The sequence below is a fragment of the Octopus sinensis genome, unplaced genomic scaffold (genome assembly GCF_006345805.1).
Source record: "Octopus sinensis unplaced genomic scaffold, ASM634580v1 Contig01633, whole genome shotgun sequence".
Lineage (NCBI taxonomy): Eukaryota > Metazoa > Mollusca > Cephalopoda > Octopoda > Octopodidae > Octopus > Octopus sinensis.
The window spans coordinates 355-16213 of record NW_021824949.1 but is presented as its reverse complement, the minus strand read 5'-3'; the positions used below and the strand labels follow the sequence as shown (position 1 = coordinate 16213).

Sequence of the window (15859 nt, the reverse complement as noted above, 5' to 3'; positions counted from 1 at the left end):
GTTCCTCAACAGTTACAATGAGATTTTGGTCCATCAGGGTTATTAGGACGTCCTTGTCAAGCTCTACAAATCTTTCAGTACGAGGCTCATCTTCTTGGCTGTAGTTTCCAGCTCAGAATTTCTGGAACCACCAGATTAGATAAACAGATAGATAAAACACATATATATGTATTACAGTATGTCTGTATACATGTATGTTTGTATATATTTTAATCCGTATATGTGACATGCTATCCACCCCATATACTATTTACAAATCTTAAAGTACAATATTCCTACCATGTGCTTTAAATAGCAGCCAACTCCTCGTTCAATTACACAAACGTGTCTTAAGAAAATAAACAAAAGCACATTCAATTATATAGAATATATCTTCCTCTGAAATCTCTCTGAAAAGAAAAAAAAAACAGACAGATTGATCACAAAACTGTAATGCTTTAGATCGATAGGTCTCAATAATTTTTTGCTTATTTTAAGTCGGGTGGACCCCATCATCACTTAAAATTTAAAAACTAATTTTATGAATGCTTCTTTTAAAATTCCTATTTTGCTTTCCAGACATAAATTTTTGATGGTTGAAATATGTAAAGTGTTAGAGAAAGAAACCCAGCTGTTGCTGGCAATAAATAAATCTAAATATAGGCACAGGAGTGGCTGTGTGGTAAGTGGCTTGCTTACCAGCCATTTGGTTCTGGGTTCAGTCCAACTACACAGTACCTTCAGAAAGTGTCTTCTAGTGTAGCCTCAGGCCGACCAAAGCCTTGTGAGTGGATTTGTTCGACGGAAACTGAAAGAAACCTGTTGTATATATATGTATGTATGTATGTATGTATGTATGTATGTATGTATGTATGTATGTATGTATGTATGTATCTATGTATGTATGATGTATGTATGTATGTATGTATGCATGTATGTATGTATGTAGGTATGTATGTATGTATGTATGTATGTATGTATGTAGGTATGATGTATGTATGATGTATGTATGTATGTATGTATGTATGTATGTATGTTGTAGGTAGGTATGTAGATGTATGATGTATGTAGTAGTATGTATGTATGTATGTGTATGATGTATGTAGTATGTATGGTATGATGTATGTATGTAGTAGATGTATGTATGTATGTATGTATGAGTTTTTGTTGTATGGTATGATGTATGTATGTAGTATTATGATGTAGTATGATGTATGTATGTATGTATGTAGTATGTATGTATGTATGTATGTATGATGTATGTATGTATGTATGTAGGTATATATTTGTGTGTCTATGTTTGTCCCCCCAACATCGCTTGACAACCGATGCTTGTGTGTTTACGTCCCTGTCACTTAGCGGTTCAGCAAGATAGACCGGGAGAATAAGAACTAGGCTTACAAAGAATAAGTCCTGGGGTCGATTTGCTCGACTAAAGGTGGTGCTCCAGCCTGGCCACAGTCAAATGACTGAAACAAATAAAACAAGAAAAGAATAAAAGAATAAAGTAAGTTTTTTTTTTTTTTTTTTTTCGTGGACCCTTAATATACAACTGCAGATCCCCAGTTTACTATTTTGCTTGTGTGAACTCCACAACCACCACAACCACCACTGCTACTACCACTGCTACAACCATCACAACCACCATCACCACCGCTCCCAACCTTATATAGATTCTGGTTGAAAGCCACTGCTTCACATAATAATTCTGCTCAGTTAAGGCTGTAAGAAGTGAAGTTCCTTTCAGAGTCATATAGACTTATAAGGGCCAATTTCCCCAGTTTCCCTGGCGGATAAATTCCCCACCAGGATGGGACGCCAGTCCCTCACAGGATTAACTCATTTTTGCCAGCAGAGTAGATTGGAGCAATGGGAAATGGGAAATGAAGGGTTGTGCTCGAGAACACAACACATTGCCCAGTCCAGGAATCGAAACCACAATCTTACGATCATGAGTCCAACACCCTCACCACTGAGCCACACAAATTAAGGCTGACCTTGGACTAAACAGCAACATCAGCAGCAGCAGCAGCAGTAAATTGAACAACAGTGTAATATCATGTGATTTGAGTGGATTTATATTGAAAGAAAATAAACGAGGTTTGCACTAACGATCACCATTTTTGCTTTATAGAAGGACAGTAGTTTCTATTGATTTCTGTATATTGAACGATTATTGAGTTAGTTTGAGGGGGGGAAGTGTGTGCGAGTGTCGTTGTGGCAGGGATGGGGGGAGGTACTGTACAGGTAGGTATAAGCAATCATATACATACAGTGTACAGGTGTGTGGGCGTGTGTGTGTGTATATGTGTGTGTATGTGTGTGTGTGTGTGTGTGCATGTGTGTGTGTGTGTGTGTGCATGTGTGTGTGTGTGCGTGTGTGTGTGAGTGTGAGTGTGTGTGTGTTTGTTTGAGTACAGATTCTCATGTTTTCCCATTTCAAGGTGTGGTCGCTTTTTCTTTACCTGAAAAGAAAAGAAATTTCAGTTATTTATGTTGTTACAGATGTCTCATTTTCTCTCCCTGTAGGTCAATATATATATATATATATATATATATACCTGTACCTATATCTAAATCTATATCTGTTTGTCTATCAGTCCGTCTATCTATCTACATTGACAAACATATATAAACACGCACACACACACACACACACATAGACACCTTTAATTTTCAAAATCTTTTATTTGATGTTAATTGGTTGAAGGAGAGGTTTTCTTCTAGCTGCTCGTCCATGATACCCAAGCTTATGCAGATATGTAACACACGTTCTTGGACTAACTTCTAGCTGTTTTGCAATGTCAGAAGCCTTCGAATGAGGTTCTTTTTCCACAATTCTCTTCAAACAGCGAAGCTTCATTTCTGAGGGCCCAGGTCGGCCAGGATGAGAATCTGTTGATTCTTTTCCTTGGCTTTTGAATTGCACTATAATTCTATTAACAGTAAAGAGAGTGATTTGAAGATTTTCGGCAATTTACACAGCACCAGCACGGCTGCATTTATGCAGCACTGGCATATATATATATATATATATTATATATATATATATATATATATATAATATTAAATTAGAGATAAAACCATTATTAAGCAAATCATACAATGAAAAAACTTAAGCCAATACATATATATATAACAAAATTATTAAAAAAATATAATTAATATAACACTACGATCGTTTCATTGATCAAACCTCTAACCGGAAACGATCGTAGTGTTAATTATTATATTTTTTAATAATTTTGTTATATATTTAAATAATATAAATTAAATAATCTTATGTATTGGCTTAAGTTTTCATTGTATGATTTGCCTAATAGTGGTTTTATCTCTAATTTAATATAATATAATTTTTTACTATAAAATTGGATTCAATCCTAAATCTGATTTTTCCCTGTAAGTTTAGATTTATTCCTAATATTTATTATTATTATTATACACTCGGAGTGGTTGGCGTTAGGAAGGGCATCCAGCTGAGAAACATTGCCAGATTAGACTGAGCCTGGTGCAGCCTTCTGGCTTCCCAGAACCCTGGTCGAACCGTCCAACCCATGCTAGCATGGAGAACGGACGTTAAACGACGATGATGATGATGATGATTAATATATAATATATATATATTTATATATATTATAGAGAGAGAGAGAGAGAGAGAGAGAGAGAGAGAGAATTCACGAAAAAACCAATGACGAAGATAGGTGGTGTAGGAAAACAAACAGATGTATTAGTATAATGCTCAGGAATAGAAAAAGTCATTTACGTTTTGAGCCTACGCTCTTCCACAGAAAGGAACACAGAAAGAAACAAGGAGAGAAAAAAGATGTGTTTGGTGTATATATATATATACATAATACATACATACATACATACGTACTCTTTACTCTTTTTTTACTCTTTTACTTGTTTCAGTCATTTGACTGCGGCCATGCTGGAGCACCGCCTTTAATTGAGCAACTCGACCCCGGGACTTATTCTTTTGTAAGCCCAGTACTTATTCTATCGGTCTCTTTTGCCGAACCACTAAGTAACGGGGACGTAAACACACCAGCATCGGTTGTCAAGCAATGCTAGGGGGGGGGGGGACAAACACACACACGCCATATATATATATATATATATATATATACATATATACGACGGGCTTCTTTCAGTTTCCATCGACCAAATCCACTCACAAGGCTTTGGTCGGCCCGAGGCTATAGTAGAAGACACTATCCCAGGTGCCATGCAGTGGGACTGAACCCGGAACCATGTGGTTGGTAAAACAAGCTACTCCTGCGCCTATATTATATATATATATATATATATATATATATATAGATATAATATTAATTAGAGGACAAAACCACTATTATGCAAATCAAACAAAGAAAGACTTAATCCAATACATAAAAATTTTTATATAAATTAAATAAATTAAGATATCCACTACGATCGTTTCTTGTCACTTCTGATGAATGTCCATAGAAGTGACAAGAAACGATCGTAGTGGATATCTTAATTATATTTAATTTATATAAAAATTTTTATGTATTGGATTAAGTCTTTCTTTGTTTGATTTGCATAATAGTGGTTTTGTCTCTAATTAATATTATATTATATTTTACTATAAAATTGGATTCAATCCTAAATCTGATTTTTCCCTGTAAATTTGGATTTGTTCCCTAATATTTATTATTTTATATATATATATATATATATACTTATATTTACTTACATTTATATTCTCTTTTTATATATATTCTACTTATTATACAACATTATCTTTTATGTACACTTTTTTATGTACATTCCTTTATGTACACTGATTTGTTCTGCTTTTTTATGTTTACCCTACAGTCTCTAATGTGGTGGTTTAATAAAGTATGTGATTGAGTATTATCTGTAATTGATATTTGATTTAGATGTATTTCTCCATTTTCTTATCTTGTATAATTTATTTCACTTGGGCATTGTGTGACTAATAGCCTGGTGTAGAGCTCAATATCCTTATGTCTCAGAATGGTGTGTTAGCAGAGTATAGAGCAGTAATAAGAAAGAGAGATGACAAAGGAATTGAATAAGCAATAATCTTTAACAGCCGTTTCTGCTATCAGATTCAGTGGACTCATAGCTGAATGCCTGAATGACACCTTATATAGCTTCATCAGAGCCTAGCCCACTGAATCTAATTACAGAAATACCTGCAAGCGAATGAAGTTCGTGAAATAATCGTCTATTCCATTCTTTTAAATATATCATGTCACATGATCACATGACCGACCAGACTATCAGGTGTTGTTACACATCGCTAGTCACAATGCGCTTTTGCATTGTTTTAATCTTCAAATGACACCATACTGCTGGCTAGGTCAGTAGGCACCTTCACATATATATGTGTATATACGTGTGTGTGTATATATATATATATATATATATATATATATATACAGAGTGGCTGTGTGTAAGTACCTTTTTACCAACCACATGGTCCCGGTTCAGTCCACTGTGTGGCACCTTGGGCAAGTGTCTTCTACTATAGCCTCGGGCCGACCAAAGCCTTGTGAGTGGATTTGGTAGACGGAAACTGAAAGAAGCCCGTCGTATATATGTGTATATATATATATGCGTGCGTGTGTTTGTGTGTCTGTGTTTGTCCCCCTAGCATTGCTGGTGTGTTTATGTCCCCGTTATTTAGCGGTTCGGCAAAAGAGACCAATAGAATAAGTACTGGGCTTACAAAAGAGTAAGTCCCGGGGTCGATTTGCTCGACTAAAGGCGGTGCTCCAGCATGGCCGTAGTCAAATGACTGAAACAAGTAAAAGAGTAAAAGAGTGTATATACACATTTTACACAATCACATAAATTTATTGTAAATTTATATGTGTTTGGATTATACGCATCACCTCCTCCTAATTCATTTCACTGAAATATTATTATTCAACTCAACATACATCCCCATATTTTTACCTGAACATACTTCACTGAGTGGCTCTTTCCGCTTGACTGATTTTATTAATTCATGTACATGACTCAGGCTGATAATTTTTCAACACCACAGCTTGCTTTTTCCTTCCTTTCTCCTCATCACATGCCTTCCCTCTGCCTCCCACTTCTTCTCTCCCACTCTCTTTGTCTTCTATTACATTATATGTGTGTGTGTGTGTGTGTGTGCATTTGGCTATTAGGTTTATTGCTCTAGGCCAGCTTGGGTTAGAAGAATGCATTATTGTGGCATTGTTTTACTGCTGGATGCCCTTCCTGTTGCTAACCCTCACCGTTTTGTGAATGGCAAAACTGGCAGGTAATTTATCAACAGGGTAAGTGAGAACAACCTAACTACTTGAAATGCAGTAATTTTGGGGGAAAGATAAAAGCAATCAAACATACACAAGTGTCATCATCATCGTTTAACGTCCGCTTTCCATGCTGGCATGGGTTGGACGGTTTGACTGAGCGCTGGTGAGCCAGGAGGACACACCAGGCTCCAATCTGATCTGGCAAGGTTTCTACAGCTGGATGCCCTTCCTAATGCCAACCACTCCGAGTATGTACTGGGTGCTTTTATGTACCACCGGCATGAAGGCCAGTCAGGTGGTACTAGCAATAATCATGCTCAAATGGTGGTTTTTACATGCCACTGGGATGGGAGCCAGTCAGTTGCCCTGGCAACGATCGTGCTCAGGTGGTGCTTTTAATGTTCCACTGGCACGGGTGCCAATCATGTGGTACTGTCATCGGCCACGTCAACAATTTTGATTTCACTTGCCGCAACAGGTCTTCGTAAGCAAAGTTTATTGTCCAATGAATGAAGGGTACCCATAAGTGGGCTGGTTATACACCACTGGCATAGGCCACAGGTTATGGTCTTACTTAGCTTGACGGGTCTTCTCGATGGATTCTCCCATTGTTAGACGACGTATAAGGGTTCGACAGTGGAGGCGCAATGGCCCAGTGGTTAGGGCAGCGGACTCGCGGTTTCGATTCCCAGACCGGGCGTTGTGAGTGTTTATTGAGCGAAAACACCTAAAGCTCCATGAGGCTCCGGCAGGGATGGTGGTGATCCCTGCTGTACTCTTTCACCACAACTGTCTCTCACTCTTACTTCCTGTTTCTGTTGTACCTGTATTTCAAAGGGCCGGCCTTGTCACTCTCTGTGTCACGCTGAATATCCCCGAGAACTACGTTAAGGGTACACGTGTCTCTGGAATGCTCAGCCACTTACACGTTAATTCACGAGCAGGCTGTTCCGTTGATCGGATCAACCGGAACCCTCGTCGTCATAACCGACGGAGTGCTTCCATCCATCCATAAGAGTTTGACAATTTCTTACTGAACATCCACAGATGGTTCGTTTATAGTGATCAAATGTTTGTGTAGATATAAGCTCACTCCCTCCATCAAATTGACATTACCTGTACAGGTGCAACTGGGTGCCACATGTCAGATGTCGAAATGGTCGCAGAGCAACATGAAATGGAGTGCTTTGCTCAAGGACACTACGCCATGTGCCTTCACATATAAATATATATGTAGGTGCAGACATGGCTGTGTGGTAAGAAGCTCGCTTCCCAATCTCATGGTTCCATGTTCAGTCCCACTGCGTGATACCTTTGGCAAGTGTCCTTAGGCTTACCAAATCCTTGTGAGTGAATTTAGTAGACAGAAACTGAAAGAAGCCTGTTGTGTGTATGTATGTATGTGTGTATCTATGTGTGTGTGTGTGTGTGTGTCATTGTGCCTATTTGTCTCCCATCACCTCTTGACAACCAGTGTTGCTATGTTTATGCCCTCATAACTTAGTGGTTCAGCAAAGGATACTGATAGAATAAGTATTAGGCTTGAAAATAAGTCCTGGGATTGAATTGTTCAGCAAAACCATTTCAAAACAGTGCTCCAGCATATACATATATATACATATATACATATATGCATACATATACATGTGGCACGTAAAAAGCATCATTCAAGTATAACTGATACCAGTGCCGTCTGACTGGCACCTGTGCAGGTGGCACATAAAAAGAACCATTTGGGTGTGGTTGATACCAGTGCCACCTAACTGGCTCCCATACCAGTGGGATGTAAAAAGCACCCACTGCATTCTCGGAGTGGTTGGCATTAGGAAGGGCATCCAGCTGTAGAAACCTTGCCAGATCGGATTGGAGCCTGGCGCAACCTCCTGACTTGCCAGTCCTCAGTCAAACCATCCAACCTATGGCATATATATATATAAGTGAAGGCACATGGTTCAGTGGTTAGAGCATCGGACTCGCAATCATGAGGTAATGAGTTCAATTCCTGGAACTTTCCTGGAACTTTCTATCCTTTACTGTAAGAATCAGTCATGCCAAGCATTCAAGTGGAGGCTCAAGATGTGGGATGTGGAGTCTGCTGCCTGCAAGATGGGGCAGCGTCACACTAACTATTTCTTTATTACCCACAAGGGGCTAAACACAGAGGGGACAAACAGGGACAGACATAGGTATTAAGTCGATTGCATCGACCCCAGTGCGTAACTGGTACTTAATTTATCGACCCCAAAAGGATGAAAGGCAAAGTTGACCTTGGCGGAATTTGAACTCAGAATGTAGCGGCAGACGAAATACGGCTAAGCATTTTGCCTGGCGTGCTAACGTTTCACACTACCCTTGTAATGTAAGGACCTACCTTGATAAGATTTTGCCAGACGGATCGGATGGAGAGATTCAGAACACCCTCCACATTCACCAGGTTTCACACCACTAGGCATTTTATATGAGGATACTTAAAAGACATTTATTGTACAAAACCAGCTACAGTCAATGAATTGAGGGCAGCCATTAAACAAGAACATACTTGAACACAGAATTAAATATTTTGTCATGTTTTACTTTCATTGCCGGCCATTATCAGCAGTGCATGAACCAGAACAGTCATAATGAAACAATTCAGCTGTCTGTAGATTCTATGACATTTTGGAAATAAAATGTACTTTAATAAAGTACACTGAATTTTATAATTATTCAAATGATAGTGTGTGTGTGTGTATTTTTTTATCCTTTCAGCTGTCTCAGTCATTTGGCTGTGGCCATGCTGGAGTACTGCTCTGAATGGGTTTAGTTGAACAAATCAACCCCCCACCCCCACCCAGGATTTTTGTTGTTTAAACCTTGTATTTATTCTATCAGTCTCTTTTGCTGTACTGCTAAGTTATGGAGATGTAAACTCACCAACACTGGTTGTCTAGTAGTGATAGTGGGGGGGATAAACACAGACACAAAGATGCATACACACACACACACACACACACACACACAACACACACACACTCACACACACATATATATATATATACACATATATATATAAATGTACATATGGCATTAACAAATATAGGTATATCTAGTACCATGCACCATAAATTCCAAATTTACTAAAATTATCTCGGCCACTAGAAGATGTGTCATAATTACTGAATGGCAATTAGGACTAATTCTACTTGAGAAGAGGACACAATTTCAGGATGCAAGAATTCTTCAAAGTTGACATGCTATTGAAGAAAAGGAGAAGCTTCTACGCACAAAAGAGCAGAACACATTTACAGCTGAGGCACTTTGCATGATTTAAACCAAAAAAAAAAATGAACCAGTGTCACCTCTTTCTTTCACTTTCTCACTCTTTCTCTCTCTCTTTCTCTCTTTCTTTTTTTCTGTGTTTATACACAATCTGTCAATGCTCATTGTCACCAAGTCATTACTGAAGATGCCATTATCATCATAATCATCATCATCCTCATCACAACCATCGTCAACATCAACATCATAAATCATTACCAAATATACATATAAATATATATGTGTGTGTGTATATTTATATATATATATATGTATGTGTGTGTATATATGTATATATATATATATATACACACATATATGTATTATATATATATATATATGTATATGTATATGTATATATATATATAAATATATATATATATATTATATATATTATATATATATATACACACATATACATATACACATATATATATATAAGTATATGAAAGAATGGAGTTGAATGACTAGTTAACAAATATCTACCCAGGTATCGGTTATCTTTCGAATTATCCTTAATAAGATAATTCATTCAATTACTCAAATATATAAATATATATATATATATATATAATACATTAAAAGTCAGATTGCCTCTTGCTTGCTTGCAATGTTACTTGGCCAAACTGGCGCATAATGGGAAAATACTCTGAATTAAGTTTCCCCTGAAAGTAAATACAAACTGAGATGAAACAAATTTCATGTAAATTGGGTTAGTGGTTGTGAAGATATTAAGACTTTTGGGAGTATAAATACTCAAAACGGGGCATCATGGGAAAAGTCTCCGAAATTAACTTAATCCAGGGAGGGAAGTAACTCTTGCCTTTCAATTGGACAGTAACTTGACAATGAAAAAGTACAATTTGTTTTCTCACAGTAAATGTTTCTTTTTTTCGCTTTTGTTAAGCACAATATTTTAATCATTTAGAAATATTTCTAAGTGAATGTGATTTCAAAAATGTAAGTTGCTTATGCTGCTGCTGCTGATAATGATGATGATGGTGGTGGTGGTGGTGGTGATAATGATAATGATGGTGGAGGTGATGCTAATGCTGTTCAGGGTAACAGTGTATGTTACAGTAAGTATTTACAATGGAACTGAAGTCTAAAAATCTTATTCTATCTTCCCTTAAACCTTCTTTTATTTATAGAAGTTCCCTTGACATGATGTTGGCCACTCTAGGGATGTTGTATTCACGTGAAACTCCTGTCTCCCGTAAGTCATCTCCTAAATTATTTTTCACTTCTTCTGCTCCTCACACACACACACACACATCTCGAGTAATGGATTTCCGGTACATTGCGTGTTCCACCATCGCACACAAAGTATACATGCAGGAAACTTCTAGATAGAAAATTTAACATAGAGAAATCACTGTAGAATCACTGCCAGATAGACTGGAGCCTGGTGCAGCCTCCTGGCTTCCCAGACCCTGGTCGAACTGTCCAACCCATGCTAGCATGGAAAACAGACGTTAAACGATGATGATGATGATGATATATGTCTCTATCCATCATATCCAACATGTTGGACCGCTGAACTCTCTCTCTTTTACTTGTTTCAGTCATTTGACTGCGGCCATGCTGGAGCACCATTTTCTCTCTATTTATTTCTTCTTATTCCTTTCTGTTGAAGCGTGTAGACTAGAAACATAAAAGACTTTTAATTTTTCAAAATGCAACTACATGTGAATCGTTGGCAAATTTTTTCCCTCCGTCTTCTTTTTCTCTTGGACTTTCCTCCATCTCCTGTTTCTGAAGAAGAGCGTTTGCTCGAAACGTAAAAACTACCTTTCTTTCCTTCTATGAGCATCTGCTAACACTTTGATGTACACGTCCTTGCATTGTTTGTATTTGTTCTTCATTTTGGGGGATTACTATATTATATATATATATATTATATATATATATATATATATCACGGGATCACGTGACCGACCAGGCATCAGATATTGCTACACATCGCTGGTCACAATGCACTTTGCATTGTTTTAGCCTCAAAGCCCCTAATGACCCCCCACCCCACCCCCCGCTGGCTAAAGCGAGCAGGCCATCTATATAATATATATATCTATTTAAGTAGGTGAATGAATTATCCTATGTTTATCGTCAGCATGGAAAATTTGTTTAACCGAAACCTGGTAGCAAATTCACGTCAGAACCACGGTTGAAGCGACCTGTCAAGGGTAGAAACTCCGGTTTCATGTCAGAAATTTGTGTGTTGGATATGAATAAATGAAAGAATGGAGTCGAATGAAGATGTTAACAAAATTCCTTTACTCTCAAACACATGTTTCGAAGACAGCATGTTTTCATTCCAAAGGATAAAGGGTGCATTATGCAATCTTCATCAGGAAGAGAGACTCCCTTTCTTTCCTGATGAGAAGATTGCATAATGCACCCTTTATTCCTTTTTAGGATGAAAAAATGCTGTCTTCGAAACATGTGTCGAGAGTAAAGGATTTTGTTAACATCTTCGTTCGACTCAATTCTTTCATTTATTTTAATATATATATATATATATTATATATAATATATATATAATAGTTCAAATTATTATTATTATTATGAAGCAGTGAGCTGGCAGAGTCATTAGCACACAGGACAAAATGCTTAGCAGCATTTCTTGTCCTCACTTTCTGAGTAAAAATTCTGCTGGGGTCAACTTTGCCTTTCATTCTTTCGGTATTGATAAAATAAGTACCAGTTGATCACTGGGGGTCAATGTACTTGACTTAGCGCCCTCCCCTGAAATTGCTGGCCTTGTGCCAAAATTTGAAATCATCATCATCACCAAAACCACCACCACCACCACCACCACCACCATCATCATCATCATCATTATCATCATCACCATCGTCATCGTCATCGTCATCATCATCATCATCACCATCATCATCATCATCATCATCATCACCATCATCATCATCATCATCATCATCATCATCACCATCATCACCATCATCATCACCATCATCGTCATCGTCATCGTCATCATCATCATCATCATCACCATCATCGTCGTCGTCATTGTCGTCATCGTCATCGTCATCATCATCATCATCATCATCGTCGTCATCATCATTATTATTATTATTATTTTCTAATTTACAGATTCTATGAAGAATTCTTCAAAGAAACAAAAAACCATGTCTTCAAAGGCAGATATCCTAAAGTCACAAGTTGACTGGAACTATTCTCATAGAGCAACAGAGATGATGGGAGACTGGCCAGCCATGACTCTCACCCAGAACACTCCACTCCAATACAGATACAACATACGACCGGATGTTAGTGTCAGCTTAAACTCCACTCAATTGTCATCAAGTTTCAGTGACACTCATCAAATATTTTCTACCAGCAACAACAAGATCAACAACAACAACACCGTCAACAACGACATCAACAATGACAACAGCAATAACAAGAACGACGCTGATGACCCTCCATACTCAAAACTTTGTGCAAGCCCATGCCCGTATCCGATTTCGGCGTCCAAGTTTGTTTCTATTCATTGCCCATCATCCGTAGTAGCAGTACCATCACATCCTCCACCACTACCACCACCACCACGGCCAATGCTAGCGCCTCTACTGCAGCCTGTAACGATGCATCCACTGCTACTGCCACTACCACTGCGAGTGGCGCTGCCGCATCCACCGCTACCGCTGCCGTCATCGCTACCACTAACGTTCTACTGATACCAGTAAGAGAGAAGAGGAAGGGGAGTGAAAAGAGGGATAGTGAGAGAGAGAGAGAGAGAGAAAGGGAGAGAGTGGGTCATAAAGGGAAAAGACAATGAAAGTGAGAAAATAGGAAAATGGAAGAAAGAGGGATACATAATTACATTGGCGTTAGGAAGGGATTGGCGTTAGGAAGGGCATCCAGCTGTAGAAACATTGCCAAATTAGACTGGAGCCTGGTGCAGCCTTCTGGCTTCCCAGAACCCCGGTCGAACCGTCCAACCCATGCTAGCATGGAGAACGGACGTTAAACGACGACGACACATGCATACACACATACATACACACACAGATATACGCATACATACGTACAGGCACATACACACATACATACATACACACATGTATACATACATGCATACATGTGTGTGTGTGTTGTTATATTTGGAGATGGTCATTTTTTACCAAATAAGAAATACATAAATGTGTGTGTGTGTGTGTGTGTGTGTGTATATATATATATCACCGTGATCACCGTGACCGACCAGGCTATCAGATGTTGCTACACATCGCTGGTCACAATGCGCTTTGCATTATTTTAGCCTTCAAATGATGCCACCCGTGGCCCCACAAGCGAGCAGGCCAACAGAGAAAGAGTGAGAGAAAGAGTTACAGCAGGGATTGCCACCCACGCCCTGCAGAGCCCCGTGGAGCTTTAGGTGTTTTCGCTCAATAAATACTCACAACGCCCGTTTGGGAATCAAAACCGCGATTCCCTACAACCGCGAGTCCGCTACCCTAACCATGGGCCCATTGCGCCTCCCAAATATATATATATATAATATATATATATATATAATTAGTGAATGAAGAAAAGTACAATCTTCGTTCAACTCCATTTCTTCCATTCACTAATTATATTAAACTTCAATTATCCGCACCAGCGCACAGTTGCAACACCAAATGGTCTATCTCCAACCGTGTTTTTTCTGCTGTGATTTTTGCTACCCAGGTATCGGTTAAACTTTGATACTCTGTAACAAGAAAATTCATCTTCCATTTCAACAAATATATATATATATATGTATATATATATATATATACATATATATATATATATATTATATATAAAGATAGATAGATAGAGAGATAGATTAGATTAGATAGATAGATAGATAGATAGATAGAGAGATATAGATATATATATGTATGTATGTATGTATGTGTATTTTATAATAAGTAAAAGGGATTAATAAATCCAGGCAGATATCAATAAAATCACTCAGTTTTAGATGAATTTGGTTAACGATATCCAGCAATCAGACACTAATAAATGCAAGTAGACTAAACATCCAAAGTAATTCTTTATGTCTGACCAGTAAATCCCAGAATCACTGAGAGGAATTACAAGTAATTCAGAGTAAAAGACAAGAATAAGAATGGAGAAAATGCCATACATTAGAGACAATAGTTTCTATGGTGCCAATGTGTTTAGGTACAGAAAAGGGTATAAAATACCAGTCAAATTAAAGTATCTGAATATATATGTGAACACAATATTGTCAAGACAATCGGAATATGTATACTCTTTTACTTGTTTCAGTCATTTAACTGCGGCCAATCTGGAGCACCGCCTTTAATCGAGCAACTCGACCCCAGGACTTATTCTTTTGCAAGGCCAGTACTTATTCTATCGGTCTCTTTTGCTGAACCACTAAATAACAGGGACATAAACACGCCAGCAGCATCGGTGTCAAGCAATGTTAGGGGAAACAAAACAGACACACAAACACCAACCACATATTATATTATACATATATATGACGGGCTTCTTTCAGTTTCCGTCTACCAAATCCACTCACAAGGCTTTGGGTCGGCCGAGGCTATAGTAGAAGACACTTGCCCAAGGTGCCACGCAGTGGGACTGAACCCGGAACCATGTGGTTGGTAAACAAGCTACTTACCACACAGCCACTCCTGCGCCTATATACATTATATAAAAAAATAAAAGACGGGTGTGTAAACAACAAACAGATATATTAGTTTAATGCTCGGGAAGTCAGAAAGTCTTTTATGTTTCGAGCCTATGCTCTTCGACAGAAAGGAACACAGAAATAAACAGGGAGAGAAAACTGATGAGTGTCATGCTGACAGTAAGAGGGGTAGAATTCAAGTCTTCCTGGGAATATAGAAAAGGGCTACGGGAAACTCCCTTTCAGAATAGATTTCCTACTCTGAATCATTACATTAACACCTGAGTTTTCTGTCCAATTAAAAAGGATACATTAATTCGGGTAGTCCTTGGTACACCATGCCAGAATGGATGACAGGACAGTCATAACAGGAACACATTTTTTTTCTTTATATGACCTTCTTCTGTGTCAGGGCTGACCTAGGGTTAAATAACAAGCAGGAAACCAACCAATGGCGCCATAATACAATGCGCTACTACCACCAATGCTACAACCTGAACAATAACACCACCACCACCATCACTAACGTACTACCACCAGCCACACCACCACCACTACTAACATCACTACCAACAGCAATCACAAAGCCATCACCACCACCACCACAGCCAACACCACCATCCCCACCAACACCTCTACAACCTCA

At 38.3% G+C, this 15859-nt stretch overlaps 1 protein-coding gene across 2 annotated transcripts; it reads left to right on the top strand.

Moving 5' to 3' along the window:
* Positions 1-1660: 1660 nt before the first annotated feature.
* Positions 1661-13340, top strand: LOC118760906 (probable serine/threonine-protein kinase DDB_G0291918). 2 transcript variants are annotated; one of them, XM_036498521.1, is made up of 3 exons: positions 1661-2079; positions 10709-10773; positions 12672-13340. In XM_036498521.1, the coding sequence occupies exons 2-3, from the start codon at positions 10722-10724 to the stop codon at positions 13256-13258; spliced, it is 639 nt and encodes a 212-aa protein (XP_036354414.1). In that variant the 5' UTR covers positions 1661-2079; positions 10709-10721; the 3' UTR covers positions 13259-13340. The 2 variants fall into 2 exon arrangements, with proteins under 2 accessions (XP_036354414.1, XP_036354413.1); XM_036498520.1 differs by lacking the exon at positions 1661-2079 and having other exon boundaries at positions 10631-10773.
* The last annotated feature ends 2519 nt before the right edge of the window (positions 13341-15859 follow it).

What these genes read in the sequence shown, in the direction of transcription:
- LOC118760906 (XM_036498520.1), top strand. Translation starts at nt 10,650, where the DNA reads ATGGAACTGAAGTCTAAAAATCTTATTCTATCTTCCCTTAAACCTTCT. An exon ending in ACGTGAAACTCCTGTCTCCC is followed by an intron (nt 10,774 to 12,671) that starts GTAAGTCATCTC and finishes TCTAATTTACAG; the next exon opens with ATTCTATGAAGAATTCTTCA.